Source organism: Oryzias latipes, chromosome 20, assembly GCF_002234675.1.
Source record: "Oryzias latipes chromosome 20, ASM223467v1".
Taxonomy (NCBI): Eukaryota; Metazoa; Chordata; class Actinopteri; order Beloniformes; family Adrianichthyidae; genus Oryzias; species Oryzias latipes.
The window spans coordinates 4,212,089-4,238,642 of NC_019878.2; the positions used below are offsets into that span (position 1 = coordinate 4,212,089).

The window sequence follows — 26,554 nt, forward strand, 5'->3', positions numbered from 1 at the left end:
AGGGCTCCTTGCTCTCCGTAAACAGAACCTCTGTCATGGTTTGAGTTTGTTTTGTCTTGGTTTTTGCTTTAGTTCTTGTTCTGTCTTGTTTGGTTCTGTTTCCTGTTTTATTTTGAAAGGTTTCCTGTCTTGTCATGTTTCTTGAGTTTTACTTCCTTTGGTCCCCATCTGCCCTGATCGTGTTCACCTGTGTCTCGTCTGCCCTGTCTGTATTTAAGTCTTGTCTCTGCCTTCCTCCTGTGCTGGTCCATTAGCCTTTGTCTCGGTGTTCACGGCTTCATGCCATGGTCCTCGTTTCATGTCCCTTGCCACGCCACAGTGAGTTTTTGTTTGGTTTTTGTCATCCTGCTCTGCAGCGCTTTTTGTTTGTCGGTCATTAAACTTTTCAGTCCTGAACCCGTTGGCCTCCCGTCTCTGCATCTGGGTCCTACCGGCTCTCGAGCCACCCCTGCATCGTGACAACCTCCTCTGACAAATACTTAGAGTGAGGTTGATCTCTGCAGAAATAACTTTAAAGAGGGATAAAAGTTTGCTAAAAGGAAGATTACTGGATGGTGTTTTGCCTGAAACACATACGTCTGTTATCTTTGCCTCTTTTAGGCTAAAACTGAAACCACAAACCAGGATCTAAAACGATCTAGTACACAACAGTCTATTAGATCCAATCAGTGCTGGATCACAATTTTGTTTCTAGTCTGAGCTCTCCTTGTTTAATTAACACTCACAGGATTCTGACAGATCTGGATCTGCTTCACACAGGAGGTGGCAGTACGCACTCTTGAGCGACTCACACAAAATACGGCGTACCAGATAACAACATGAATTCAGACATTCATCCACAACTATCGACAGTATAAGAGAACTGGACTGAGTGTGCATCATTCATAGAAAATGGTCCAGATGAAGTCAAGTAAGACGCCGTTTTTTTCGCAATGCGGACGCCACCCTGTTGGTACCAGACATTGTCAGTAAGCAGCGATTGGTCTGAATCAGACAACCAGTCTCGCCAATCAAGAGTCTGCTTGTTGGAAGGCCACACCCCTACTACTTGAAAGAGGGCTTGATAGAGACATGGGATCACCTACTTTTATAGAGGCATCTGATTGGTCAGTTCATGACTCAAATAAAAATATATTATGAAAAAAAAAAACATGTAAAAAAAAAGGTATCAAAGTAAGAACGGTTATTCTGACCAATAGAATAACTGAGTAACAGCTGTTTTTTTTCTCTATAAAAGTCTATGTGATTTGGAACCACAAGTACTTCCTGGTTGGAACGCCAGGGGGGAGGAGTCACTAAGTCCAGTTCTCATATACACCCAGTGTACATGATGCATTTATCAATCGCAGCAGTTCTGTGACTTTTGGGGTCAATGCAAGTTGCAGTACAGATTGTCTGGTGTGAATGTACACTAACAGAGAAAATGAAAGAAATCCCCAAACTCTGAACATTACAAACATTTGAAAACGTTCTTTTCTTCATCCATCATGTGCGCCTTTCCCACATGCTGTGCTGAGGTGTGGTGGCGGGTTCGACACTCCAAAACGGTCAAAGTCGAGTTTTATTATGTATTTCTTCCTTTTATGAGCAACAGTAAAAACCTGCTAATGAGTTTAAGCTGACAGGCAGCAGTGACCCACCACCGCGGGCAAAGCCCCTGCAGTCTGAACAAGAATGATGACCTTCATTCCTAACAGACAGGAGCAGCGTTTTCACCGTGACACGCATGCAGTCTTAATCACTGCTGGCCCTGTAAGGTCAGCTGACCTTCACAGAAAAACAACAAATGTCTGCAGCTTCACAAACACTTTCAAACTAAACACAACTGTCGTATAGATTTAAAGCCTGATGTTTCTCATTTTCTCTAAATCGACCCAGATTAACAGAATTCGTTCTTGCTCCTTCTGGGATTCACCTGGTAGCAGTAGATTCACACCAGATGCCAATAATTCCATTTCCAGTCCTGCTGTGAGGAACGGTGGATTCATTTTTGGACGAATTACTTTAACCTTCACATAAATCAAGTTTCCAGAACCTCCTTCTTTCATCTCTGCAACGTTCTAAAATCAGGAACATCCTGGGTCAGAGTGAAATGAGAGTAGCTTCCAGATAAAGCCGTCTTTACTTTTTAAAACTTCTCTAAAAGTTTGAAAAGCTCTGAAATGCTGCCATTCTGATGGAGATCAGCAGAAGAGAATTAAGACGTTGGATCCGTATCTCCTCCTTGGCAGCATGTTAGCACAGATGACATTCTTTTACAGAGAAAAAAGACCCACTCTGATGAAAAGGACATTTTTGGTGTTGTTAACATGCTCTTGTGGCATTTTTCAGATAAAGGAGCACAATTATAAATAAAATTAAGACGTTGGCTGCATTTCTGAGAAGTTGTTGTGAATCAGGAACAGAAGAAAACAATTAAGTTGGAAAAAGAGCTGATGTATAACGTGGAAAAAAAATAAACTGTGTGGACCACCAGCTCCCTGCTCCGCTCCATTCTGATCATCCACTTACAGACAAATAGGTCCATGCACGTCTGCTTTCCTGGTCTGAGCTGGAATCTGGATCCAAACTGTACTGCTGGATAATTCCAATACCGCCCCTCCTTTTTGTTGCACCGCTAATGCTAGCTTGGGGTTGTGGAGGGCCGTAAGCTAGTGGGAGAGCTTGTGAACAAATGAATCATGGGAAATGAGCACAGCCCTACAGCACATAATTAAAAGGTGAATTTCTGATGAACTCCTGCTGCTCTGCAGAAACGTCCTCGAGAACAACACAGGTTTTTGATTTAGGCTAAAAACGACATGATCAGAATTAAAAGACCACTGAGAACTTTAAATGTTCTTATCTCAAGGAGTACCATTCAGCTCTTCTTCCCAGTCTGCAGGATTCCACCTGCTTGTTCCTAGAATTTCTTAAACTATGATAGAGACTTCAGTTTCCAGCTCCTCTCAGGCAGAACAAACTCTCTGCTTCAGTTCAGGAGGCAGACTCCATCTCTGTCTTTAGGAATTTTGAATTTGTTTTTCGTAAAGATGGTTGTTAACATTAACCTGAGTGATCCTTTACTTATGCTGCTATTGGTTCGAATTGCTGGGGAGCATTCCAGTGTAACTTGGGGGTTTTCTTCTTCTTTCTCAATGCAGACCTTTCCTCTGTCTGCTCCATCTCATTCATGAATGTGGTCTTGTGCCTATTTTGCCTAACAGTGGTTCTTCTAATCTTTTTGTGTCTATCCCTTTCAAGTCCTTTCTGACCCAGTCATGCTGGATTACTTGGAACCATAACAATCTGCTCTTTTGCCTTTTAGTGTGGCGCTTTATACAATCTTTAAGTTGTAGAAATTAAGTCAACATATTATGCCTTTTTAATATTCTGCTTTTTCGCTGCTTTTGTTCTCAGTTTGTCTTTCCTTTTTTTTTACTTTTCTTAAACTATCTCTGAATCTGAAACTGAAACCAGCTGGAGAAAATTATTTCAAACTGCAATTACACAAAGAAAATGTTTTGATGTTCAAAAACTAGGTGACAGAGAGGCACCGTGACTCATACAAGGAAAAAATCAAAACCCTGCAAGGCGCTTCAGGGTAATTTGGAAATCTTCACGTGAACGTTGTTTCTAATTTGTCATGAGCAGCTGCCTCTCTGTCAGGTAAATCAGGCTGTTTGGGATGTTGTGTTGAATTCAGAGACGAAGGCAAGTCCCAGTTAGGGGGGCAAAGGCAGCGTTAACAGCGGAGACTGTAACAGTATCAGCAGGCCATAAACAGAGAGAGGAATGCTGCAAGCAGGGACAGGTTCAGAGCATGCAGCAGATCCACCATAAATGTCAGAGGAGCTCCAGGAGCATGCAGATTCTGTCAGCAGCAAGCATGTGTGCAGCAGACAGGAGCATGGAGAAAAAGAAGCAACAAGGCCTCATTTAATAAATGTAACTTTAAACAAACAATTAGAGGTGTGACTCCATCACAGAGGAATGGTTTTGATGATCGGTTATGCAGGTGCAGATCTGCCGGACCCTCGTTGTGAATGAGTAGGAATGAGCTGGACTGGTGAATTCCTGCAGAACTCCTTTTTTCTTTCAGCTCAGATTCTGCTTCACAAAGGCTCCAGATTTCTGTTTCATCGTCTCTCAGATGCTTCTCATCCATTAAACATCTGCAGGATGGACAGAGTTTAAATGAAAGGTTGGAAGCTGAGATTCTCTGCACGCATGAGGAGGAACTTCTGAAATAAAACAGTTTTTCTTTTGTTTCTTTGGTCCAAAAATGTGGGTTTTTTTTTTTCAAAAGAAGATGAACAAAATCATCCATAAAAATGATAAATGACTTCACGCTGGGAGGATTTTCTCTGCAGAATCAATCAGGGATGTTTGCTTTTTAATGCCGCAGCCCAGAAAGGACGTCCCAGAGAAAAACGAGCCCTGTGAAGTTTCCCAGGAGTGTATTTTAGTCTTATAGTCACATGACGTCACCCTGAGCGGCTCTATGCTGCAGTCTTCTGCTTAGTTTTCTGTTTTTTTTATACTATTTGATTATTCAAGTAAAGCTTTTATTCTTTCCTTTAAATTCAAGCCAGAAACATGTGACTAACTATCTTTAAAATGCCAAACCTTGATAGTGCTAAACAGCATTTCATGGTTTGAAAGTGGCTGCAGAACTGGCTTACATTTTGACCAGACCGTTCTGCTGGATATTTACATTAATGCTGAATGTATAGAACTGAAAGATCATCTGCTGAAATTAACGGAGAAAGTTTAATTCAGAAGAAAAAGACTAACTTTCCGGTTGCCTGAAACAGAAATATCCAACCTTTAAAGGGCAGATGGTGTTCCTGGAGTTCTGTTGGAGTTCTGCATCAGATGTTAAAGACAGAAGTTTGAGTAGAGCTGCTGATGGTGCTGCTGTCAGGCTGTCAAGCTGTAATCCCACATCAACCTTCTACATCTGACAGGAATTAAACCCTGGAGAACCTACAGGCTCTACATTTGGCCGCTTTAAAAGAAAATGACTTTGATCTACTTAGTTTCTTGTTTTATTTATTTTTTGTTGATTGTTGCTACCTGAAATAAACAAAGACATTAAAGAATTGTCAAATTACTTTTAAAAGCCCAGAAGAAAATTGTTCCTAGGCTCTACAGGCGTAACCTTTTCCCCCTAAATTTGCCAGCATGTTCTTTTTTCTTCTCACTCCATGACTGACTCAGCATCCGACCATCATTCCTGCTCCTTTCATTCGCTCCTCATAAAAGTCATCTGCTTCAAAACCGAGGTCGGGCTCCAATGTTCTAAAAATATCTCTCTCACAGGGAGGTCGGTTGCAGCTCAGAACAACAGTTCTGAATAAAAAGCAACAGTTCATAACTGATGCATCATCCATGACTTTCTGTTGTTTGTTCTCCAAGCGCAGAAAACAAAGACTGGGGGGGGACTCAGTAAAGGATGAAGCTGCGGGAGAGAAATGATAGCAAAGATGTGATGGATGAGTAGATCAAAGGAAAGGAAGAATACTACACAAAAGATTCTCGGTTTTTTTAAGTTTTACTTAATCATCCGTCTATTTTCTTAACCCACTATATCCTTTTCGGGGTCATGGGGTCGCTGGAGCCTGTTCATGGCTACTATTGGGCAAAGCCCGGGAACATCCCGACAGGTCAGCAGTCTTACAGGATCACACAAAGGGACATTTCAGAGGAACCAATTAACCTATAAGCATGTTTTTTGACTGTGGAAGGCAGCCGGACTGCCCAGGGAAAACCCACGCATGCACAAGGACAACATGCAAACTCTACACAGAAAGGCCCCAGCCGGGATCCAGGTTCCTTGCTGTGAGGCAAGACCAGGGTGTAGCTGGTTCCTGGATCAAGTCTTTAAAAATAACAACGTTTGTTTGAAGTTGATGTGTGTTTATTTGGACATTTTAAATTAATAATCAGAAAACGATCTGAAAAGAAAAAAGAAGTCAGAGCTCAGCCAGAAATTCCTTTTCTACCAAATGATCTACTAGATGCCGTTCAAAAGAACGTAGATCTCTTTAAAGAAGTGAGAACATTTTTCTAACTTTTAAACGATTAAACTACAGATTCGGGATTTTTTATTCCTTCCTGTAATAATGTTTCACTTACTGCGGAAACTAAACACATTTGAGTTTTCTTCATCTTCTTTTTACAACGTTTCTGCTTCAGTGATGATCTATTCCAACTGTACAAAGTTGTGAGGCTTCCTGGTTCTTTTCTTCTCCAGAGCCATCTAACGCTACGGACACACCGGACATGTGACAGGTGTTCAAGAACCTGCTGAACGTGGGTTCTTGAACGCACATTTATCTCATGGTAATCACGCTGAACATGCAGGGAGGGGCTTCTTTTTCTACTGTTTACTAGCGCATGTCCCCCATCTACAGCTGGCAGACTTTTGGTGTGAAAAGTTGACGCACTGCAAATCTGGTGAATCTTTTTCTTTCAAAGACTTATGCCAATATATAAATGACTTGGTGTGATAAAATTCCAGTAGACTTTTCCTTTCCAATTGTTACTTTTTCCCTTAAACGAATGTCCTCAGAACCTGCTGGAGTCGGGTTTCTCCTGCCTGAAGCTCTTTTCAATGCCGTCTGTCAGCCAAATATAGATCGAAGGCTAAGTGAAGCTCTGACAGCTCCTGCCACGGTGTTTAGACGGTTTTCTACTTCAGTGAGTGTCAGAGAAAGGAGGGATGCACCTGCAGAGATGAAACGCTCAGCAGACAAGTGACAGACCTCCCTTCAGGTCGCCGCAGGCGAGCGAGGCAAGCCAGAACGGATCGGAGCGCTAATCTGGTCCTGACAGCAGCGAGTCAGCGCCGGCGGCCCCGGACCCCACTGTTAACGGTTTGAAGGAGGCCCACATCTGTGCTGCGTTACTGCTGAAACCTGAAGCCTCATGTTGCTCTCAAGGAAACATGTCGATGCCGCATTCATGAAACCAGCTCAGAGCACCACTGAAAGATCAGGACGGATGGAGTCTGTCTGCAGTTTGCATCTCAAACTCATTTTAAGAGGTTAAAGGTCAGAGCGTGGCCCTAAACAATAGCCCAGAAATGACAGTTGGTCCTTTTTGTTTGTTTTTCTGTTCCTACCCCCTAACATTTGTGCTTCTTTTGGAAAAAATCTCAAAGTTTAGAATCCTTTTCTGCTTTCGTTCAAAATCCAACTTCAAAAAAATTGTTTTGGGCGCTAGTGCGCAGCTGTAAGACGTTGACGTGTTTTTCACGGCTCTCCACTGCAACTCATACTTTTCCGTTATACAATAAACCCTTGTTTTTCGCGGGGGTTACGTTCCAGAAAGAACCCGTGATAGGAAAGATCCGTGAAGTAGAAACCTCTATTTTTTTTAACAATTATTATACAATTAAATACTCTATTATACATTGAAAAGAAAGAACAAACCATTTTACAGGCTCAAGCAATTGTTTCACAAATCAAAGTACTTTAAAAACGTTTATTTTTCAACAAATAACTTCTGTACTGTACTGTCAAATAATAATTTGAAACATGCTGTAAACAGAAGGCTTCAAATCGCGGAGATAAGCCCCGCCCACCGCGACCCGAGAGTAATTAAATTAAACGGGAGAAAATTTAAAATGATCATGAAAAAAATACAAAGTACAAACGGACAAATAGTGGCTCAGGTGTATTTCAATGCTCTGCAGTCTGAGAAGCTGCAGTGTTTTCTCCTTCTCAAGCCCGCGGTGCAGCTGTGTGTGTTTGTTCGGGAGAAGAACATAGTGATTGACAGTTGGTGTTGCTCTTTTTCTATGGGTTTTAGAGAAACTTGAAATTTCAAGATGATTTGCATGCACGTAATTTGGAAAGCTGATTTACGTACGTGTACATATTAAACTGCAACATTATTGACGCACAGGTAGAGAAGTAGCGGAGTGACTTTTTTAGCCAATCAGAATGCAGAACACAATGCACGATGCAAGTCCGTGAAGTAGCGAAACCGTGAAAAGTAAACCGCGTTATAGCAAGGGATCACTGTATACCACCTTAAACTTTTTCTACTTGTCGATATTTTTGTAAGTAGACGCGCCGCTGCCCATCGCGGTATTTTTCCCCCCCTTGCATTTCATTTTTCTTCCTTTCCTTTAACTTTCCTTAATGAGTACCGAACACGGATGACCCAACATTTTTCAGTAAAGTATTTGACTTGTTGCTGGATGAAAATGACTCAAACATAATAATCTCAGGAGATTGGAACTGCTACTTAGATCCTTTCCTTGATCGTCTACCCTTGCGCCCTCTTCCAGAGAGTGTATCTCTGCGGGATTTGCATAATCTCATGAAGAATAGAAATTTAGCAGATAATTGGAGAATTCAACACCCCACAGATAAAGATACTTTTTCTTTTCCAGTGTGCACAAATCTCATAGTCGGATAGATTATTTTTTAACCAGCTCTAACCTTATTTCACATATCACAAACTCTAAATACCAAAACATTTTGATATCAGATCACAACACTGTGTCTATATCACTGTCCCTAAATCTACCTAAACAAAACTATTCCTGGCGCTTCAACCCCACCCTTCTCAGTGATGATCACTTTATTAAACACATTGCTTTTAAACTCAAAGAATTTATTGAAAGAAATCACAATGGGGAGGTGTCAGACTCAACTGAAAGTTGTTATACGTGGTGACATTATTTCTTATACCTCAGCTCTCAAAAAGGAAAAAAATAAATGGCTTTCTGAAATTAAAATTGCAGTTCTATTCTAGAAAAGACATAGGAAACTTCTAAATCCCCCTCTGATTTCAGAGAAATGCTGAAACTTAAGTATGAATCCAATGTAATCATGAGCGATAACATTAATAATCGAAACTGAGGCAAAAACATTTTGAGATAGGATATAAACCCAATAAGCTCCTAGCACAACTTAAAGGAATGCAGGCTTCTAGAGCCATTCAAAAAAAAACAACCAAAAATGTCACTCTTTTAACAAACCCAGCAGAAATTAACAATCGTTTTTAAAGAGTTTTATCATGAACTTTACTGTTCTGATCAGAACATATCACAGTCAGACTTGGATAAATTCTTTGGCTTGCTTCATTTGCCCAGGTTAACTGATGCTGCAAGGCATCATCTGGACTCCAATTTCACACTGCAAGAAGTGATTGCAGCCATCAAGTCATTTCCATAAGGCAAGACTTAACGCCCTGATAGCTTTGGCTCATAGTTTTACTAAAAATTCTGTGATGATCCTTCTCCTCTCATGCTTATGATGATATGCGAGTCCAAACGCAGAGATATAGCTCTGTGTGAAGCCAACATCTCCTTAATCTTGAAGTAAGGCAGAGATCCAGCTTGTTTCAGAACCATTGCTCTCCAAAACTTTGATCAGAAGGTAATAACCAAAATTTTAGCAACCAGAATAACCCTTGTGCTCTCCTAGGCATTTTAACATTGAGAGTTGGGTCATCTAGACCCAATAGACAGTGCTCTGAACCTTTTTTCTTCAATGATTTGTGATCTTCACTGGTGTCCATGGATTACATGAAATCTTCACACCTTTATCCACCTTTGTCATGGTAGGGAGAACACGTCAATGTATGGGTGGGGTCATCTAAGATAGCACAAGGGTCAAACACATATTTAACTTCTATTATCCACCCTGACCAGACAGGAATCATCCCAGGCAGACATTCCTTTTCCATGTTAGGCGTCTTCTAGACACCATCTATGCCGAACACAATGGCTCTGGTGGAGCTGCGGTTTTGACTCTTACATAAAGCCTTTGACCAGGTTAAATGGACTTTACCTGTTTGAATCGCTGTGAGGGTTTGGGTTTAGTGAAACGTTTACATCTTGGGTGAAACTAATATATGCAGGTCCATTGTATTCATTTCTGACTAATGCGGAAAGATCAACGCCATTCCCGTTACAGCATTCTGTCCAGCAAGGCTGCCCTCTTTTTCCTGCTCTGTTGGCCCTAGCTTTGGAACCTCTTGCTGTTAAAATAAGAGCACATTCACATATCCAAGGCATTCTGGTTGGGGGAACAGAAACTGTTGTTAGCTTGTGTGCAGACGATGTACTGCTATACTTGCGAAATGCTGGGGAGTCTGTGCCCCTCCTTATTGATTTAAATGCTTCTTTAAGCAAAATTTCAGTTTACTCAATAAATTGGACTAAAAGCGAATTAATGCCTTTATCTAAAACTTATTCGCCAAATTCTCTTCAAAATGTTTTGAAGTATTCAGAGATTTTGAATTAATCTTTACCTTAAATTTCACAACAGTTTTATCAAAATTAAAGCAGAATATTGAGACTTGGAAGACTCTTCCCCATCCATGATCGGCCGAATAAACTCTATAAAAATGTTTTTTCTTTTTAGATTCTTGTATCTATGCCAGAATCTCCCTCTTTACCTCACAGCTTCTTTCTTTAAGGAGTTAGACTCAATAATCAGATTTACAAAATCCAAGTTGGAAGAAGGTCTTGGTCTACCTCCTCTTGAACCCAGAAAAAACTGAGGTCATTATACTTGGTCCTAAAAACCTCAGAGATGCTCTGTCTGCTCAGATAGTCTCCCTGGATGACATAAGTATAGCCCCCAATTCCACAGTTAGAAACCTTGGGGTTTTACTTGACCAGGATTTATCATTTAAGGCTCACATATCTCAGGCGTGTAGAACTGCCTTTTTTCACCTGCGGAATATTGCTAAGATCAGAAATATACTTTCTAAGAGTGATGCTGAAAAACTCATCCATGCATTTGTTACGTCGAGGCTGGATTACTGTAACTCCTTGTTAGCAGCGTGTCCTAAGAGTTCCTTGAGAAGTCTCCAGCTTGTTCAGAACGCAGCTGCTAGATTGTTAGCAGGAACTAGCAGAAGAGATCACATCACTTCTGTGTTAGTTTCGCTCCATTGGCTCCCAGTTGATTCTAGAATCAAGTTCAAGATCCTCCTGTTAACCTATAAAGCCTTATATGGAATGGCCCCGTCCTATATTAAGGACCTCATAGTCCCTTACCATCCAATCAGAACACTTCGCTCGCAAAATGCAGGACTGCTTGTGGTTCCTAGAATTAGTAAAAGTACGGTTGGAGGTAGAGCGTTTAGCCACCAAGCCCCTGTTTTATGGAATAAACTCCCAGCTCATGTAAGAGAGGCCGACTCAGTTTCTACATTCAAAGCTAGACTGAAAACATTCCTCTTTGGACAGGCTTATTGTCACACTAGTTAGTATTCAGAGATTATTTAACTTAATGTTAGTTTGTTTAAATTAAACTTAATAATAACTATTTCTTTTAAAAGGCTGCTAGAAGTTGAAGCTGGGGTAACTATGGTGCACTGGGGTTCTGTCCTCTTTCCTTTTTTACTTCTACCCTTCCTCTCCTCTATTCTTGATCATAATTTATCATTTAGTTCTCCATGCCTCTGTTTGGTACAGTGCGATTCATGTATTGTCCCTCTTTTCCTCTCCCCTCCTGGGGAGTGGGAGTGCTTCCAGACTCCAGTTGTTTCATCCGTGCTCCTGTTCCTGACCGTTTACCTCGCCTTTGCTCCTGCTCCTACACCTGGCTGTGGATCCTGCCTCTGGCTCATCTTTGGCTCGTCTCTGCTCTGTGCCTGACCGAGTACCTCGCCTCTGCTCCTGCTCCTACACCTGGCTGTGGTTCCTGTCTCCGGCTCGACTCGCGCCTTTGACTGTCCCCACAACCACGGCTGGATGAAGCTCGTCTGCTGGACTTTTATATATGTAGTTGTAGATTTAGATAAGTTAATTCTTCTCTAAGAGTTCTGGTAAATCGCCTGTCCGTCCTGGGGGAGGATCCCTCCTTCATGTGGACACCCCTGAGGTTCCTTGTTTTTTCCGGAATCCGTTTTTTTTGGGAGTTTTTCCTTACCGCGAAGGGGGGTCTAAGGGCAGGGATGTCAGTATAGCTTAGTCAGTTTGTTAGTTCATTTTAGTATTTTTCTATTGAACTCTTTGTATTCGTGATCCTTTTGATTTCATGTTTTACTTCGAAGCCCATCGAGACGACTGTTGTTGTGATTTTGGGCTATACAAATAAAATTGAATTGAATTGAAATTGAATTGAATTGAATACCAGAATTCAAACACTATTACTGGGCTGCCAATATCAGAGCATTGATGTTTTGGCAGTAGGGACGACCAGACACCATTGGTCCCACCACTCCGCTATGGGTTAAAATGGAGGGCCGAGTGGGAGATTTCTCGTGTTTACATGCTTTGCTCTTCTCCAAACTGGAGAGGGCGGAATCTCTCCGAAAACTGGGTTTTGTCCCAAAACAATCGGTGCGCATTTAAAATCAAGTTAGAAGCTTTCTTTCTTTGCCGGACATTTCTGTTCAGTCACCAATATGCCATAATCACTCTTTTTTGCCTCCTTGGGATGATAAATTGTATCAGGAATGGAATGAGATGGGTTTGACTAAACTTGAAGATTTGTAAATAGATAACAAATTTGCATCATTTAATCAACTTAAACAAAAATCTTTAGCTTTACCAATTCACACTTCTATAGGTACTTACAAATTAAACATTACGTTCAGTCCAAAATTAAACAATTTCAAGATCTTCCAGCTGAACATAATCTTTATGACATTTTCCAAAGTGCCCCTGGCTGCAGACATTTGGTTTCTAGAATAGTGCATTTATTTGATGACAGCACCAGGGTGAAATCGACAAAAATGAAAGATGCTTGGAGCGAGGAGTTGGGCATAGAAATATTCGAATCAATGTGGGAAAAGTGTTTATCCAAGATTCACTCTTGCTATGTTAACAGCAGACATCAACTGATACAATTTAAAATCATCCATCTGCTCCACTACTCCAAAGTACGATTGCACAAAATACATCCTTCAATTACTCCCATTTGTGATAAATGTAAAATATCTCAAAAGCACATTGGTTCAAGCTTTTTGGTCTTATCCCTCATTGGCTGGCTTTTGAAACAGAGTATTTGATTGGTATTTCAAAGCCTATGGTTGCTTAATTCCACCCAATGCAGAGCCTGCCATTTGTGGCTGCATATGTACCAGAACTATCCCGACTGTAATACAGCAGCCACTAAAACTTGGGTTTATGACTGCAAAAAGATACATTTTGAGAGATTGGAAATCTACGGCTTCTCCCTACTTTACAGTATGGCTCACTGACATGCTCTTTCTCATTCACATGGAAAAAATTGTTCACAAAAATGTTCACAATGAACTCTGGACACAATTTCTAAATCACTTTCAGAAGGTTAAAATTATTTAGCTCTTTACTGAGACTGCATTTTTCTTTCTTCTCTTTATGCCCAATTTGGACGGCCTGTAAATATTATTGAATAGAGTGTAACTGGCAATTATTTATTTACTTGTATTTTTTCATTCGGTTTTGTAATGGTCAAAATAGCACCTGAACTGTTTGTTTTGCTTGTCTGTGATTTTGTCTATTTGAAGACGAAAATAAAATATTGAAAAAATTAAAATAAAAAAAATGTGTTTTGGACAGACAATAAATATTATCAATATTTTATCATCAATATATATGTTTGCAGATTTGACATTCTTTCCATATTTGGACATGATTTTCCAACTGCAAAATCCTTTGGACAGGAAGAGAACTATACTGCAAATTTTGCCAGCAGTTTTGGCTCCGCCCACTACAGGTAGCTGCTATGAGCAGAGCTGCAGAGATGTGAATGAAGGCGGAGCAGTCAGAGTTCAGTCAGAACTCAGAATCAATCTGTTCTTAAAGTGTGTCTCTGCTGAAGCAGCTGCTGTCTCCTTACTGCGCTGAAGAATCACTTTGCTCCACACGACTGCAGGAGAATGTAAGCTGTCACGGTGTTTGAACGCCTGACAAAACCATTCATGCCGAGGACTTTCACCGTTTGATTTATGTTCCTCCTCTGAGCGCTAAAACAAGCTGAAGAGGATCAGAGGAGAAAACTAATGACAGTAAAAAAAACAGCAGGAGAGAAAAGCAGCAGAACAAGAGGAGATCAGCAGGAGAGGAGTGATGGGAGAGAAGGAGATCTGAAAGAAAGATGAAGGCTGAGGAGGAGGGAGGACATGGAAGCAACAGAAATGAAAGAGACTCTTTTATTATCAGCTGCCCCCCGCCTCACTGTAACACCTGCCTGATGTGCCGTTTGCCCTGCAGAAAACCAGCAGAACCTTTAAAGCCTGACCATCATTATCGGGCTCTGCATGTTTCTGCACATTCATGTTTCATCGCATTCCGACAAACAGCCTTCATGACGGACATCCAGCCTGCTGAGAGGCCTGCAGGGACATCCTGTAGATTCACCCCCCGAAAGTTTCAGCTAAATCCGGAGAGGAAAGGCTGGAGCCGAGCAGGAGAGCTGCACAGCGCGTTCAGGAGAACAGGAAACATTTGAAGCAGCAGAGTCCAGAGAAGCTTTAAGCAGACATGACTTAAAAAAAAATTATTAATGTTCTGCTAGGGACTGTTTCTGTGCTGCTTCCATTAACAGTAAATGTTTGACTTTTTTCTAAAACAAAAGGATTTTACGTAGCAAATTAATCGGTTAGTTCAGAAGGGGCCCAAGTTCATAATTTTTCAAAATAATTCAATTCAATTAAATTTTATTTGTATAGCCCAAATTCACAACAACAGTCGTCTCGATGGGCTTCGTATCGGTAATTGAGAAAGTTAAACATGAAATCAAAAGGATCATGAAAACTAAATTTAACTAACAAACTGACTGAGCCAAACTGGACATCCCTGCCAGTAGACCCCCCTTCGCGGTAAGGAATAACTCCTAAAAAAACGGATTCCGGAAAAAACGAAGAAACCTCAGGAGTGCCCACATGAAGGAGGGATCCTTCCCCAGGACAGACAGGCGATTTATCAGAACTCATAGAGAAGAATTAACTTATCTAAATCTACGACTACATATTTAAAGTTCAGCAGACGAGCTTCATCCAGATGGAGTTGGAGGCACAGTCGGAGTCGAGCCGGAGACAGGATCCACAGCCAGTTGTAGGAGCAGGAGCAGAGACGAGGTACACGGCCAATAGATATATTATATGTTCTATGGTCTTCAAGGGGAAAAGCTATCTGATTATGTGCAAAAAAGTCCCAAGTTCATTGTAATGTATTGACGATGCTTGACATATAAAATGCATTAAGTCCAAATTCCTGTCTCTCTACAAATGCTAAAGAACCACAGAGAGCAGCCCCAGAAGCATCTGAGCAGTTCTGAATCAAATGATGGAGGAAGTTTAAACATTCTGTTGGGATGGAAATGTCCTTTTTCTGACGTCCAAAAAAACAGACTCCCGCACCGCACTGACAGCTCTCACTGAGGATCGGTTAAGATAAAGGTAAAGTCCCACTAGCTGTCAAAGACCAGGGTGTGTGAAGTTTGTTCTCCGCATTTGACCCGCCCCCTGAGGGAGGGGTGAGCTGCACGCAGCGCCACATTCGGAAACCATTTGTGGTTTAACCCCCCAATCCAAACCCCTTTGTTCTGAATGTCAATTTTAAAGTCTTTGGGATGAATCAACCGGGGATTTGAACCCCCCAACCTGTCTGGCCTCATGGGATGACACTCTACCACATGACCACTGAGTTGGTCCTAAGTGATTAGAAAGTGTTGTGCTCTTGATTTTTAGTGCAGTCTTTGGTTTTGTTGATCCTGTGTTTATACTGACATTCTTTGTTTTAAAAACCCAACAAACGTCGTCCTGGCGGCAGAAGTTTAAAGTGAGGAACTAGCTTGACTCACCAGTCGCTGCAGGATCTTCTTGCTCTTTTCATCAGAGCAGTAATCAGACAGGATGCTCCTGTGGACCAGAACCAGACCATTCAGGAACAACCAGGACCCGAACCAGAGCAGAACGAAGACCAGGGTTCCCCGGCGGGACAACATCCTGAGGCCCAGCCACTTCAGCAGGCACAGCCCACCTCCCCAGCCCCCTCCGCCCACCACCGGTCCTCCGGGCAGCATCATGGCCTGGGAAGCGACTCCTCAAGAGGCTCACCTACCAAACCGGCTACTGGTTCGAAAACATCTGCTGGTGAAAACGTCAGCGGAGGTTCTGTGTCGGCAAAGTCAAAGTTCACCAGAAAGATTCAGGAAAGAACTTTCACATAGAAAAGGTTCCTCGATGCTTCGCTGTCCTCCTCATCATCATGCAGACCTGAGTCTGCTGTTAGCAACAAAAAGTTTGTCTGAACAGAGACCAGATTCAATCCCAGAGTCCATGGTTCCCAACGCAGAAACTTTCCAGTCTCCAAACTGACTTTTCATGTCCGGCTTTTCATCTTTTTCCACAAAAAAACAGAAGATCACAGAATGAGGTGAGGAGATTCCAGCTTGAGGGCAACTGAGCGCATGGAAGGTAGACTCCAAGGGTTTGCACTCATATCCCTAAAAGGATCACAATGATCCCGAAAAAAAAAACAGAAGATAAACATCCAAAAACCAGGATCCAGCAAAGCTGCAGAAAAATTAGATGAGTTAAAAAAGATTCATTTAATATTGTAACAAAAGTTTATTATATTAATATTAAACACTGACATGTCTCAACTAAAGAAAGATTCAGTTTTCTCTACTAGACTTTTGAACATCTAATTTACAGATCAGTTACTCATGTTAGTTAAACTCTAAATCAGAAAATACAGCTAAACATCATCTGCATTGAAACTATTTCACTGTGTTTTTAAACACTAAGAAGTTGTCTTTCAAAATAAAAGGACCCAAATTCAAGAACTCCATAAAATGGAGAAAAACATAGGACACGTTTACCTTTACAGTATCTTGAGTAAAAAATAGACAGTTCCAATTCTGTACAAAATGGCAAAGCCTTTCAAAGGTGCAGCAGTGCAGATGTGTAGATTTATTAACCTTTATTAAAAAGGTTAATTAAACACTCATCTTAAGTTAATTAACATTTTTGAAAAAGGTTAATTAGCTGAAAGTAAGTTATAGTAAAAAGTTTGAGTTTTAAAAAAGCTAGAAAGAGTGTCCTGAGTTTTAATCCACTTTTTTAGGCCTCGTTCCGCTGCCTGTGGTTGCTTCCCCTAAAGCATGCAAACTATTAACTGAGAAAAAAACACAAAAATGAAGACTAGAAATTGTGGGTTAGCTCACCAGCAGAGTGGGGCTCCGTCAGGCTCTCAACCTCTTTCAGAAATATGGAGACTCAGAGGTCCAGAAATGAAACAAGGAGCTGCTCCTTCTGAAAGAAAAGAGCAAACGCTCAGTCACCGTTTGCTTTTGTTTCCTTCTGACGATGGAAAAAGGACAGCTGCTCTCAAACTGCTGTCCCCCTGAGACCAGGAAGAGCTTTAGTTGCTGGTTATATCATCTCCAACAGCAGATTCCTGCAGCCGAGTCCTCCCCTATGGTGGCCGAGAGGTGCAAGACACGCTTACATTTAAGATACAGCAACAGCAAATCCCAGTATAAATGAACAAATCACAAAACACAACAGCAAATCATGAAACACAACAGCAAATCAGGAAACACAACAGCAAATCAGGAAACACAACAGCAAATACTGAAACACAACAGCAAATCATGAAACACAACAGCAAATCATGAAACACAACAGCAAATCATGAAACGCAACAGCAAATCACGAAACACAACAGCAAATACTGAAACACAACAGCAAATACTGAAACACAACAGCAAATCAGGAAACACAACAGCAAATACGGAAACACAACAGCAAATCATGAAACACAACAGCAAATCATGAAACGCAACAGCAAATCATGAAACGCAACAGCAAATCACGAAACACAACAGCAAATACTGAAACACAACAGCAAATCATGAAACACAACAGCAAATACTGAAACAGAACAGCAAATCACGAAACACAACAGCAAATACTGAAACACAACTGCAACTCACGAAACACAACAGCAAATCACGAAACACAACAGCAAATACTGAAACGCAACAGCAAATCATGAAACACAACAGCAAATACTGAAACAGAACAGCAAATCACGAAACACAACAGCAAATACTGAAACACAACTGCAACTCACGAAACACAACAGCAAATCACGAAACACAACAGCAAATACTGAAACGCAACAGCAAATCACGAAACACAACTGCAAATCACGAAACACAACAGCAAATACTGAAACACAACAGCAAATACTGAAACACAACAGCAAATACTGAAACACAACAGCAAATCATGAAACACAACAGCAAATACTGAAACACAACAGCAAATCACGAAACACAACTGCAACTCACGAAACACAACAGCAAATCACGCAACACAACAGCAAATCACGCAACACAACAGCAAATACTGAAACACAACTGCAAATCACAAAACACAACAGCAAATCATGAAACACAACAGCAAATCACGAAACACAACAGCAAATCACGAAACACAACAGCAAATACTGAAACACAACATCAAATCATGAAACACAACAGCAAATCATGAAACACAACAGCAAATCATGAAACACAACAGCAAATCACGAAACACAACAGCAAATCACGAAACACAACAGCAAATACTGAAACACAACAGCAAATCATAAAAATTACAGTCCTGAAACAAATACAGAATTACAAAAAAATAACCCTGTTACAAATGACCAAAACCAGAAACACAACAATGAAAGCGGAGACATGGCTTCTAACAGAAATGGACGTTATATAAAACTAATTGTGTATGATTTTTTTTAAATATTATTAATTACTGTTTTCTTTCTGTGGACATTTTAAATACATGAAACAGTCCTGAAACATTCTTGCTAGAGTGGTCTTAACGGAGAGGGAATACCCTTAATACCGGAAAAGCAAAAACTTTACCTTGTTAAACGTTGTTGTAATTTTTATTGTAGTAATACAATTGAAGAAATGCTTTTGGACTGTCTCATGTATTGAAAATGTCCACATAAAAAAGACAGTAACAAGGAAATGTAGAAAATAATACACAATTAGTTTTATATTACGTCACTTCCGGGATTCAGGATGTTCCGTTTCAGTTAGACAGCGTTTCTCCGCTTTCCATGTTGTGTTTCTGGATTTGTTCATTTGTATCGAGATTGTTTTTGTAATTCAGTATTTGTTAGTTTTCACCCAAAATTGCTTTTGTGTTCCAGGATTCTGTCATTTGTTCCGTGGTTTGCTGTTGTGTTTCATTATTTGTTCATTTGTTCCGAGATTGTTATCAGTGCTTTGTGATTTATTAGTTTGGGATTTATTGTTGGTTGTGTCCTAAATATAAATGTGTCTTGCACCTCCCGGCCACCATAGGTTTCATGATTTGCTGTTGTGTTTCAGTATTTGCTATAGTGTTTCATGATTTGCTGTTGTGTTTCGTGATTTGCTGTTGTGTTTCAGTATTTGCTATAGTGTTTCATGATTTGCTGTTGTGTTTCGTGATTTGCTGTTGTGTTTCAGTATTTGCTATAGTGTTTCATGATTTGCTGTTGTGTTTCAGTTTTTGCTGTTGTGTTTTGTGATTTGCAGTTGTGTTTCAGTATTTGCTGTTGTGTTGCGTGATTTGCAGTTGTGTTTCAGTATTTGCTGTTGTGTTGCGTGATTTGCTGTTGTGTTTCGTGAGTTGCAGTTGTGTTTCAGTATTTGCTGTTGTGTTTCGTGATTTGCTGTTGTGTTTCAGTATTTGCTGTTGTGTTTCGTGATTTGCTGTTGTGTTTCAGTATTTGCTGTTGTGTTTCACTTCTTGCTGATGTGTGTTTCATGATTTGATGTTGTGTTTCAGTATTTGCTGTTGTGTTGCGTGATTTGCTGTTGTGTTTCGTGAGTTGCAGTTGTGTTTCAGTATTTGCTGTTGTGTTTCGTGATTTGCTGTTGTGTTTCAGTATTTGCTGTTGTGTTTCGTGATTTGCTGTTGTGTTTCAGTATTTGCTGTTGTGTTTCACTTCTTGCTGATGTGTGTTTCATGATTTGATGTTGTGTTTCAGTATTTGCTGTTGTGTTGCATGATTTGCTGTTGTGTTTCAGTATTTGCTGTTGTGTTTCAGTTCTTGCTGATGTGTATTTCATGATTTGATGTTGTGTTTCAGTATTTGCTGTTGTGTTTCGTGATTTGCTGTTGTGTTTCAGTATTTGCTGTTGTGTTTCGTGATTTGCTGTTGTGTTTCGTGATTTGTTCATTTGTACTGGGATTTGCTGTTGCTGTATCTTAAATGTAAGCGTGTCTTGCACCTCTCGGCCACCGTACTCCCCACACAAATTTCACACAAAACCAAACATTTCACCGACAAAGACTTTTTGAAGGCTAAAAGCTATTTAATGTTTAAGTCTTTCAAAAAATGTTTCTTTAAAAACATTGCAAATATAAAGCATCTACTTAATTTCTTATTTTTACGATAAATATGGTCTCCAGATCAAAATCCGCATCTGCCATTAATCTGCCTTTGCAACAGTTTCGCTCCCCCTACCCTCTCAATGACCTTTATTTTCATTTTTACATATTATGTGATGATTGCCTGATGTCTGGAAATGTCAGACTGTGATGAACCAATCAGGTTGCAGGAGAGTGGTACGGCAGCAGCAGGGTAAGTTAGCTTGGCATTCACCTGCTGAAGTTCACGGGTGGGTCTCTTCTACTGCTCAAAAGAACTAACACTAAAAAGGTTTGGATTATCAAAAAAATATCGTGTTTCTTTGCTCCCAAAGGTTATTTACATCAGGCAGCAGTGGATGCAGTTTGTTTTTTTTCAGAGACGGAAACAAGGCTGTTTTAACTGACGTGAAAACAGAGAGTCAATATATATATCACATCTGTGTAACCACTGTAAAAATAGATTTGTTTGCAGGGATTAAACTGCTTTATTTGATTCCTGTTATATCTTTACTTCAAAAATCAACATAAACATAAATGAGTTACATCGTGTTTAGGAAGAGCCACAGTTATTTAGAACTAAATAACTGCCATGTCATGTCTGCAAATGAAGGTATGATGATACTTATCCAACCACTGACTGTATACGAGAACTGGAGTGAATGAGTGAGTGTGTTGTCCCCTATAGGAAACGGCTTACTTATGGCTCCAATCAAGTGATGTCAATTCAGTCGCCATTTTTTGGGATATGCATGCCAACATATTGGAGCCAAATGTTGTTAGTAAAATTGTCTAAATCAACTTTTCTATGGCAGCCACGCTTGCCAGTCAGGAGTGAGCACGTTAGAAGGCCACACCCACCAGTTAAACACAGGCTCAGTGGAATCTGTCAAATAAATGCTTCAAAAGTTTGACGTGCAATCACCTACTTTTACTTTTAATCAGTTATAAACTGATTGGTCAGTTTATAACATGATTAACTTGAACTACAGAAAAAAAATCAAGAAAATGTTGATAAAATGTACCAGAGCAACAATGGTTATTCTGACAAATGTAATGACTAAATGATAGCTGTTTATTTAATAATTTCTATGGTATTTTGGCTTCTTAGTCACAGTCCAGTTCTCATATAAAGTGAATGTATTCAACACTTTATTTTGTAAGTTACTCTGCACTGTGGACAAAATTGGTGAGACATAATTAATCACGCATTTGATCATTTTTAAATCGTTTTTCACATTTAGCTCTCTCTCTTCAAAGAAGTAGTGAGATGCAGTCTCAAAATTTAGTTAGTGGTTTAACACCCAATCCAACCCTTACAGCTATGAAGGGAGTTGGTATGCCCCATTTTTAGAGTATTTGGTATGATCCAATTGTGTTTTGAAATCTTCTATATCTCAGGCTAATGATAGCCTGACCTCTAGCCAAGTGAAGAAGAAGGAAAAAAACACGCCTTTTTTTTTAAATGCAATGCTTTAAAAAGTCACATCGAGGCAGAGTTCACAAAGCTGGAATAGTTTTACTAAAAAACAATTAGTTGTCTCAGTCATTCTCTTTGTTTCACATGCAGGGGACTGAAGGTATCACCTTTGAGCGGAACTTGAATAGGTTTTATATTATGTACGGTAATTAATGTTATTACATGGACATTCTTTTTATTCTACATTTTTACAATTCTGCTGCTCTGTTTTTCATTTTAAATCTTTTTCTTTGTGTTTCAGTCACTCTTCTTTCTGTTGAAAGAATAAATAAAGTTGTCCCCCCAAGTGCAAAGTTTTACAATTAAACAGGAGCTGCTCGCGTGCCCCAAAGCCTAAATAACCTGCAGGTTCCATCATCTAGGCTTGATGTGGCTGTGCAACTGCGACCAATCCGGTCTTTCTACAGCTGCATGTTTGCTCACTTCTCACCATTTAAGACTTACAGCAGCTCCTGCAGGTAAGTGTCAGGTTCAGACCTGCAACTTTACAGCTCTCAACATAAACTTTACTCTTAACTAGTTAAAGTTTCAAGCGGAATTGGAGAACGAGGCAGAGGCAACGATGATTTTTGTAAGAATCATGCAAAGGGAAAACTTTTCTCACCATTCTGGAAGCCTGTGAAGTGATGATCTGCAGAAAAAAAAACTCCTGCTTTATTCCTTTCTTCACTTGTGAGGGTAGAAAGATCAACTATTAAATAAAATTAGAAATTTCTTTGGTTTTAATCCAGTTTAACCTATAACTCTTCTGAGATATTTTTCGTCTGATTTTTGAGCTCCCGATGATAAAGATTCTTCATTTCCTGAATTGACAATCGAAAGTGCAGGTCTAACTTTGCTCAAGAGAAATCCCAGTGCCACAGGCAGCTCATCTCCACGGTCCAGATAAGAGCACTTAATTGAGTCAGGCTTGTTTTTCTCTCTCTGAGGAGCTGAAGAAAGCAGGATTTGCCTGCAGACGATCCTGCTTCTGTGTGTCAGAGAAACCAGCTGAAGCTTCCAGTGGACATCAGGGTTGGGGTTCCTCGAGGTGATGGACCAGAGTGGGTCTGACCAAAGACAGTCTAACATGGGTCTGACTGAGATGCTCCAGAGGGACTGCGTGGGCCATCCAGCTGCTGGCGGAGAGTAAACCCTGACTCTGGACTGCCAGGCCACCTCTGAGGCTCCAGCAGCCGTCTGGTGTTCCTGCAGCTCCAGTTCCTCCTCTTCCTCGCTCTTAGACAGAGTGTGTGTGCGCCTGTGAGAGAGAGTGTGTGTCGCGCTCAGGCTTGTTTGCGCAGCCTCATTCCTCCTCCTTCGCTTTGCTTTCCCACCAAGTCTGTGTGTTTGTGTCATAACTCATTCTGCAGAGAAGGCTCCTCTCAGCTGCTCTGCCACTAACAGCAATCGCATTTAAGGCTACAGATGTCCCTGGGAGGATTGAAAGCAGGACTCTGTGTGCACCCTTCCACCTTAACCCCTCCCCCAGATCCCTCTTAGCCGTTACCACGGTAGCAAGTCACTGTTCAGGTTCAGTCCCCACATGGTGCTTTCCTGAGCCTCGACAAACTGAAAGCTCTTGGCCAGGTTTATCTTTCCTCCTCCCCACAAACGTGCACGTTAATAACGGCTCAGAGGCTTGTGGCGTGTTGGTAATAGCTTTGTTTGTAAAAATGCCAATAAAGTTGTGCAAACACGAGGAAGGGTGTGGCGTTTGCACGGGCCCCTCACGCCTTCAGGGGTTAAAAATGCTGTGACTGTTTGGCTGAAACTGTTGATGATGAACGCTCGGGGAATATGCTCCAGTTTACACCAACCTCTTTAATAAGTTTGGCTGACACATAAACGATTGCTGGTTTTGGTAATTTTGAGCCATAGAGGCAGTAAACACATGCTGCAGAACCCACCATTAACTCTTTCATGGATTTAAAGACAATTTTAGACATTTTATAGGCCAGTTGGTGTAATCAATACTCACACATTTAAATAATTATCAAAATGAAAAAAGTCCTCAGATTTTAGGCTCACTTTTATATAGTTTTACTCCCCTGACAGTTACGGGACAGCAAGTCATCAAACTGGGTAACAGAGAGAGATGGAGGGTCAGCTGAGAAGAGAAAAAAAAGAAAACGTCATTCTGACGCAGCTCTAAAAAGCTCCCATGAACCCGGACATGGAGACATGTTTACTGTCTCTTTTGTTTGAGCACAGTTGATCATTTCTTATTCCTAATGAACTCCTGCAGCTCTGCAGAGACTATGTCCTAAAAAACTACACAGGTTTTTATGATTTTGGCTATAAAGGGCATTACCATAATTAAAAGACCACCGGAAACACCTTTACAACAGATCAAAAGATGATCAGAATGGGACGTTAAAGTACTTTATAGACAAATCCTCCATCAAAAAACAGAAAGAAGAGTGACTGCTTACTATTTAAAGTTCACCACAACCTGAAATAAATAAAAAAGAATTACATCTCATCTTTAATTTCTCTTTCATCATGATTTCTTTTCTCAGTTGTCCCCGTCTTCCAATGCCTACCCCAACTATATGAACAAATTTAGTCTTCAGACTTAACTAACATCTACAGGACTACAGGTTTCTATTGATGCAGGGGAAAAGTTCCTTTAATCCCAGTGAAGGTGAAGCATTACTGTGTTTTTGTTAGAACTATTGGGCAGAATGAAGCATTTTCTTTCAGAATAAGATCATTTAGCTTTGTTTCAACCTACTATATCAGCTCATCTTTTTTAATGACTGAAAAAAATCCCATGCAGAACCTGGAAGTCCAGACACCAAACAGATCTAGATCTGCTTAGCAGCACATCTAGACAGATGTTGAATGACTATCTCTTTGCTTCTATGAACATATTATCCATGAACCATCCATCCATTTTCCAAACTCAATCTTTTTTGGGGTTTCAGGGTTGTTGGAGCCTATCCCAGGTACCGTTGAGGGCGGGGTCACCGGTGTGTCGCAGGGCTGACCCTTTCGGAGGGGGAATGGATTGAACAGAAGTTCTTCTGGAAGCCCTCCCCCCTTTTAAGGCGCCACTGCCAGTGATCAGTTCAGTTATCCCTATTTTTCCTCATAAAACCAAACAGTAAGAGGCTCTGCTGATACATTTTTCCTGTAAAAGTCCACTTAATTGCCCACAGAGTCAAACAGCTGTACCTGCAGTGAGATCAATGATGCAGAAACACAAAGACAAGAAGATTTAAAAAAAAAAACAAAGCTTGGCTGCAAGACAGAGGAGGATCCTGCAGCCACTCTGTTCCTCTAATTGCCAATTAAAACATCTTTGCTGCTCAGTGGTCGATGGCAGAGCGGGATTTCGTAAACAGAACAGAACCACTGATCTCCCTTTCATAACTTCCTGCTTATCTGCAGCCAATTATCCGAGTCGGCTCGTTAGAGGGAGCTGCCTCTCCTGCAGTGTGTTAGAGATGCTGCAGCAGCACCTTCAGCTGTGACACAGCCGTTTAAAACAGAAGAGGGTCTGAGACTTTCATCCCTGATGTAAACTCTGTTGGACAGTCTGGACCTGAAAACAGTTAGAATGTTAAATTGTGTCGCCCCCTGGTGATTGTGGATGTACATTACAGCAAAGAGAAGTCCCTGACCTTCTGGCCTGTAAAAAGCAGGGCGACCTTTTCTTGACATTCTGTGCCTTTTAGTTGTCTTGGTTCATGTTTTGAACTCTGTTCATGTTGGTCTGTTCTCCCTCAGTCACAGCTCAGTGTGATTGTCAGCATCAGGTTCAGTGGGTAATAATGATGCTTCTAGTGACGGGCGATAACACACTTTTAGGATTTGATACACAGTATTCAATTGTAGCAATACAGATTACTGGTAGTTTCTTATTGTTAAGTTTTTTCTCATGCATATTATTTGTTATCCTAAGAACAAATACCATCAATAACTTTATTGTGAAAGGTTCAAAATTCAAGTGTTCTTTCTAAAATCGCCTGCTCATGCTGTGCTGCTCGTGGCTCGTCTGGTCCCATGACTCGTGGAGCTGTTCAATATGCTGTAGGTGGGGTGTGTTTTGGCACTAAATGCTGGAATATCTCACCTAATAACCATTGGTCATCTCAATACTTTAATATTTAAACTAAACTTGGTGACATTCGGGAATCTGTATTTTGATACCTTGGTATTGACACTCCCATCACTAATGCTTTTCCATTTAGCTGACATAATGCTCTGTGCTAATGTATGGTATTCACATTTCATACCATTACATTTCCGGAAATCTTGCAGACACACCGGCCCTCGAGGCCTGGGTTGTCTATCCCTGCACTGGCCTCTGAATCCAGAGATCCCAGTTAATCCAACCACAAGGGGGCCCAGTCCAGTTCTTTCATGCTCCAGTCCAAGCTCAGGTAAATGCAGAGTTTTGTCAGGAAGGGTATCTGACCTGAAACCAAAGTCTCATCAGTCATGTTAATCACAAACAGAACTTTCACATGGATCAGCCGTGACCTGAGTTAACAACAACTGGTGCTGTTGATCAATAGTGTTCTGGTGGAAGTTGGACTTTTGTTGGAAGGAGAAGACCAAAACGAGTTTGTAGACCGAGAGAGAAAGACAGGAGTGAAGAACTTAGAGCAGAAACTTTGGTAAGATGGGTTTTCACAGACCAGATGGAAAGAGATCAAAGTTTTTAGACTGGAAGCAGCTTCAAGATGTTTTATCATGGTGTAAATGGAAAGAGAAAAAGATCCTGAAGGAGGAGTTTGTTCTGAAGTGAAGGGAGGGTCAGAT

The 26,554-nt window shown here is 40.8% G+C and overlaps 1 protein-coding gene across 3 annotated transcripts in view; it reads right to left on the reverse strand.

Moving 5' to 3' along the window:
* Positions 1-23,472, reverse strand: part of fam69c (family with sequence similarity 69 member C) — a 45,161-nt gene extending 21,689 nt beyond the window's left edge. The window contains exons 1-3 of one of the 3 annotated variants that reach the window (XM_023950337.1): positions 22,407-23,472; positions 17,115-17,202; positions 15,747-16,391 (exon numbers count right to left, since the gene is read on the reverse strand). In XM_023950337.1, coding sequence (XP_023806105.1) covers positions 15,747-15,971 — 225 coding nt within the window. In that variant the 5' untranslated portion in view covers positions 15,972-16,391; positions 17,115-17,202; positions 22,407-23,472. Of the gene's footprint in view, positions 1-15,746; positions 16,462-17,114; positions 17,203-22,406 lie in introns of all 3 variants that reach the window. The other 2 variants (XM_023950336.1, XM_023950338.1) reach the window with 2 other exon arrangements.
* Between the last annotated feature and the right edge of the window lie 3,082 nt (positions 23,473-26,554).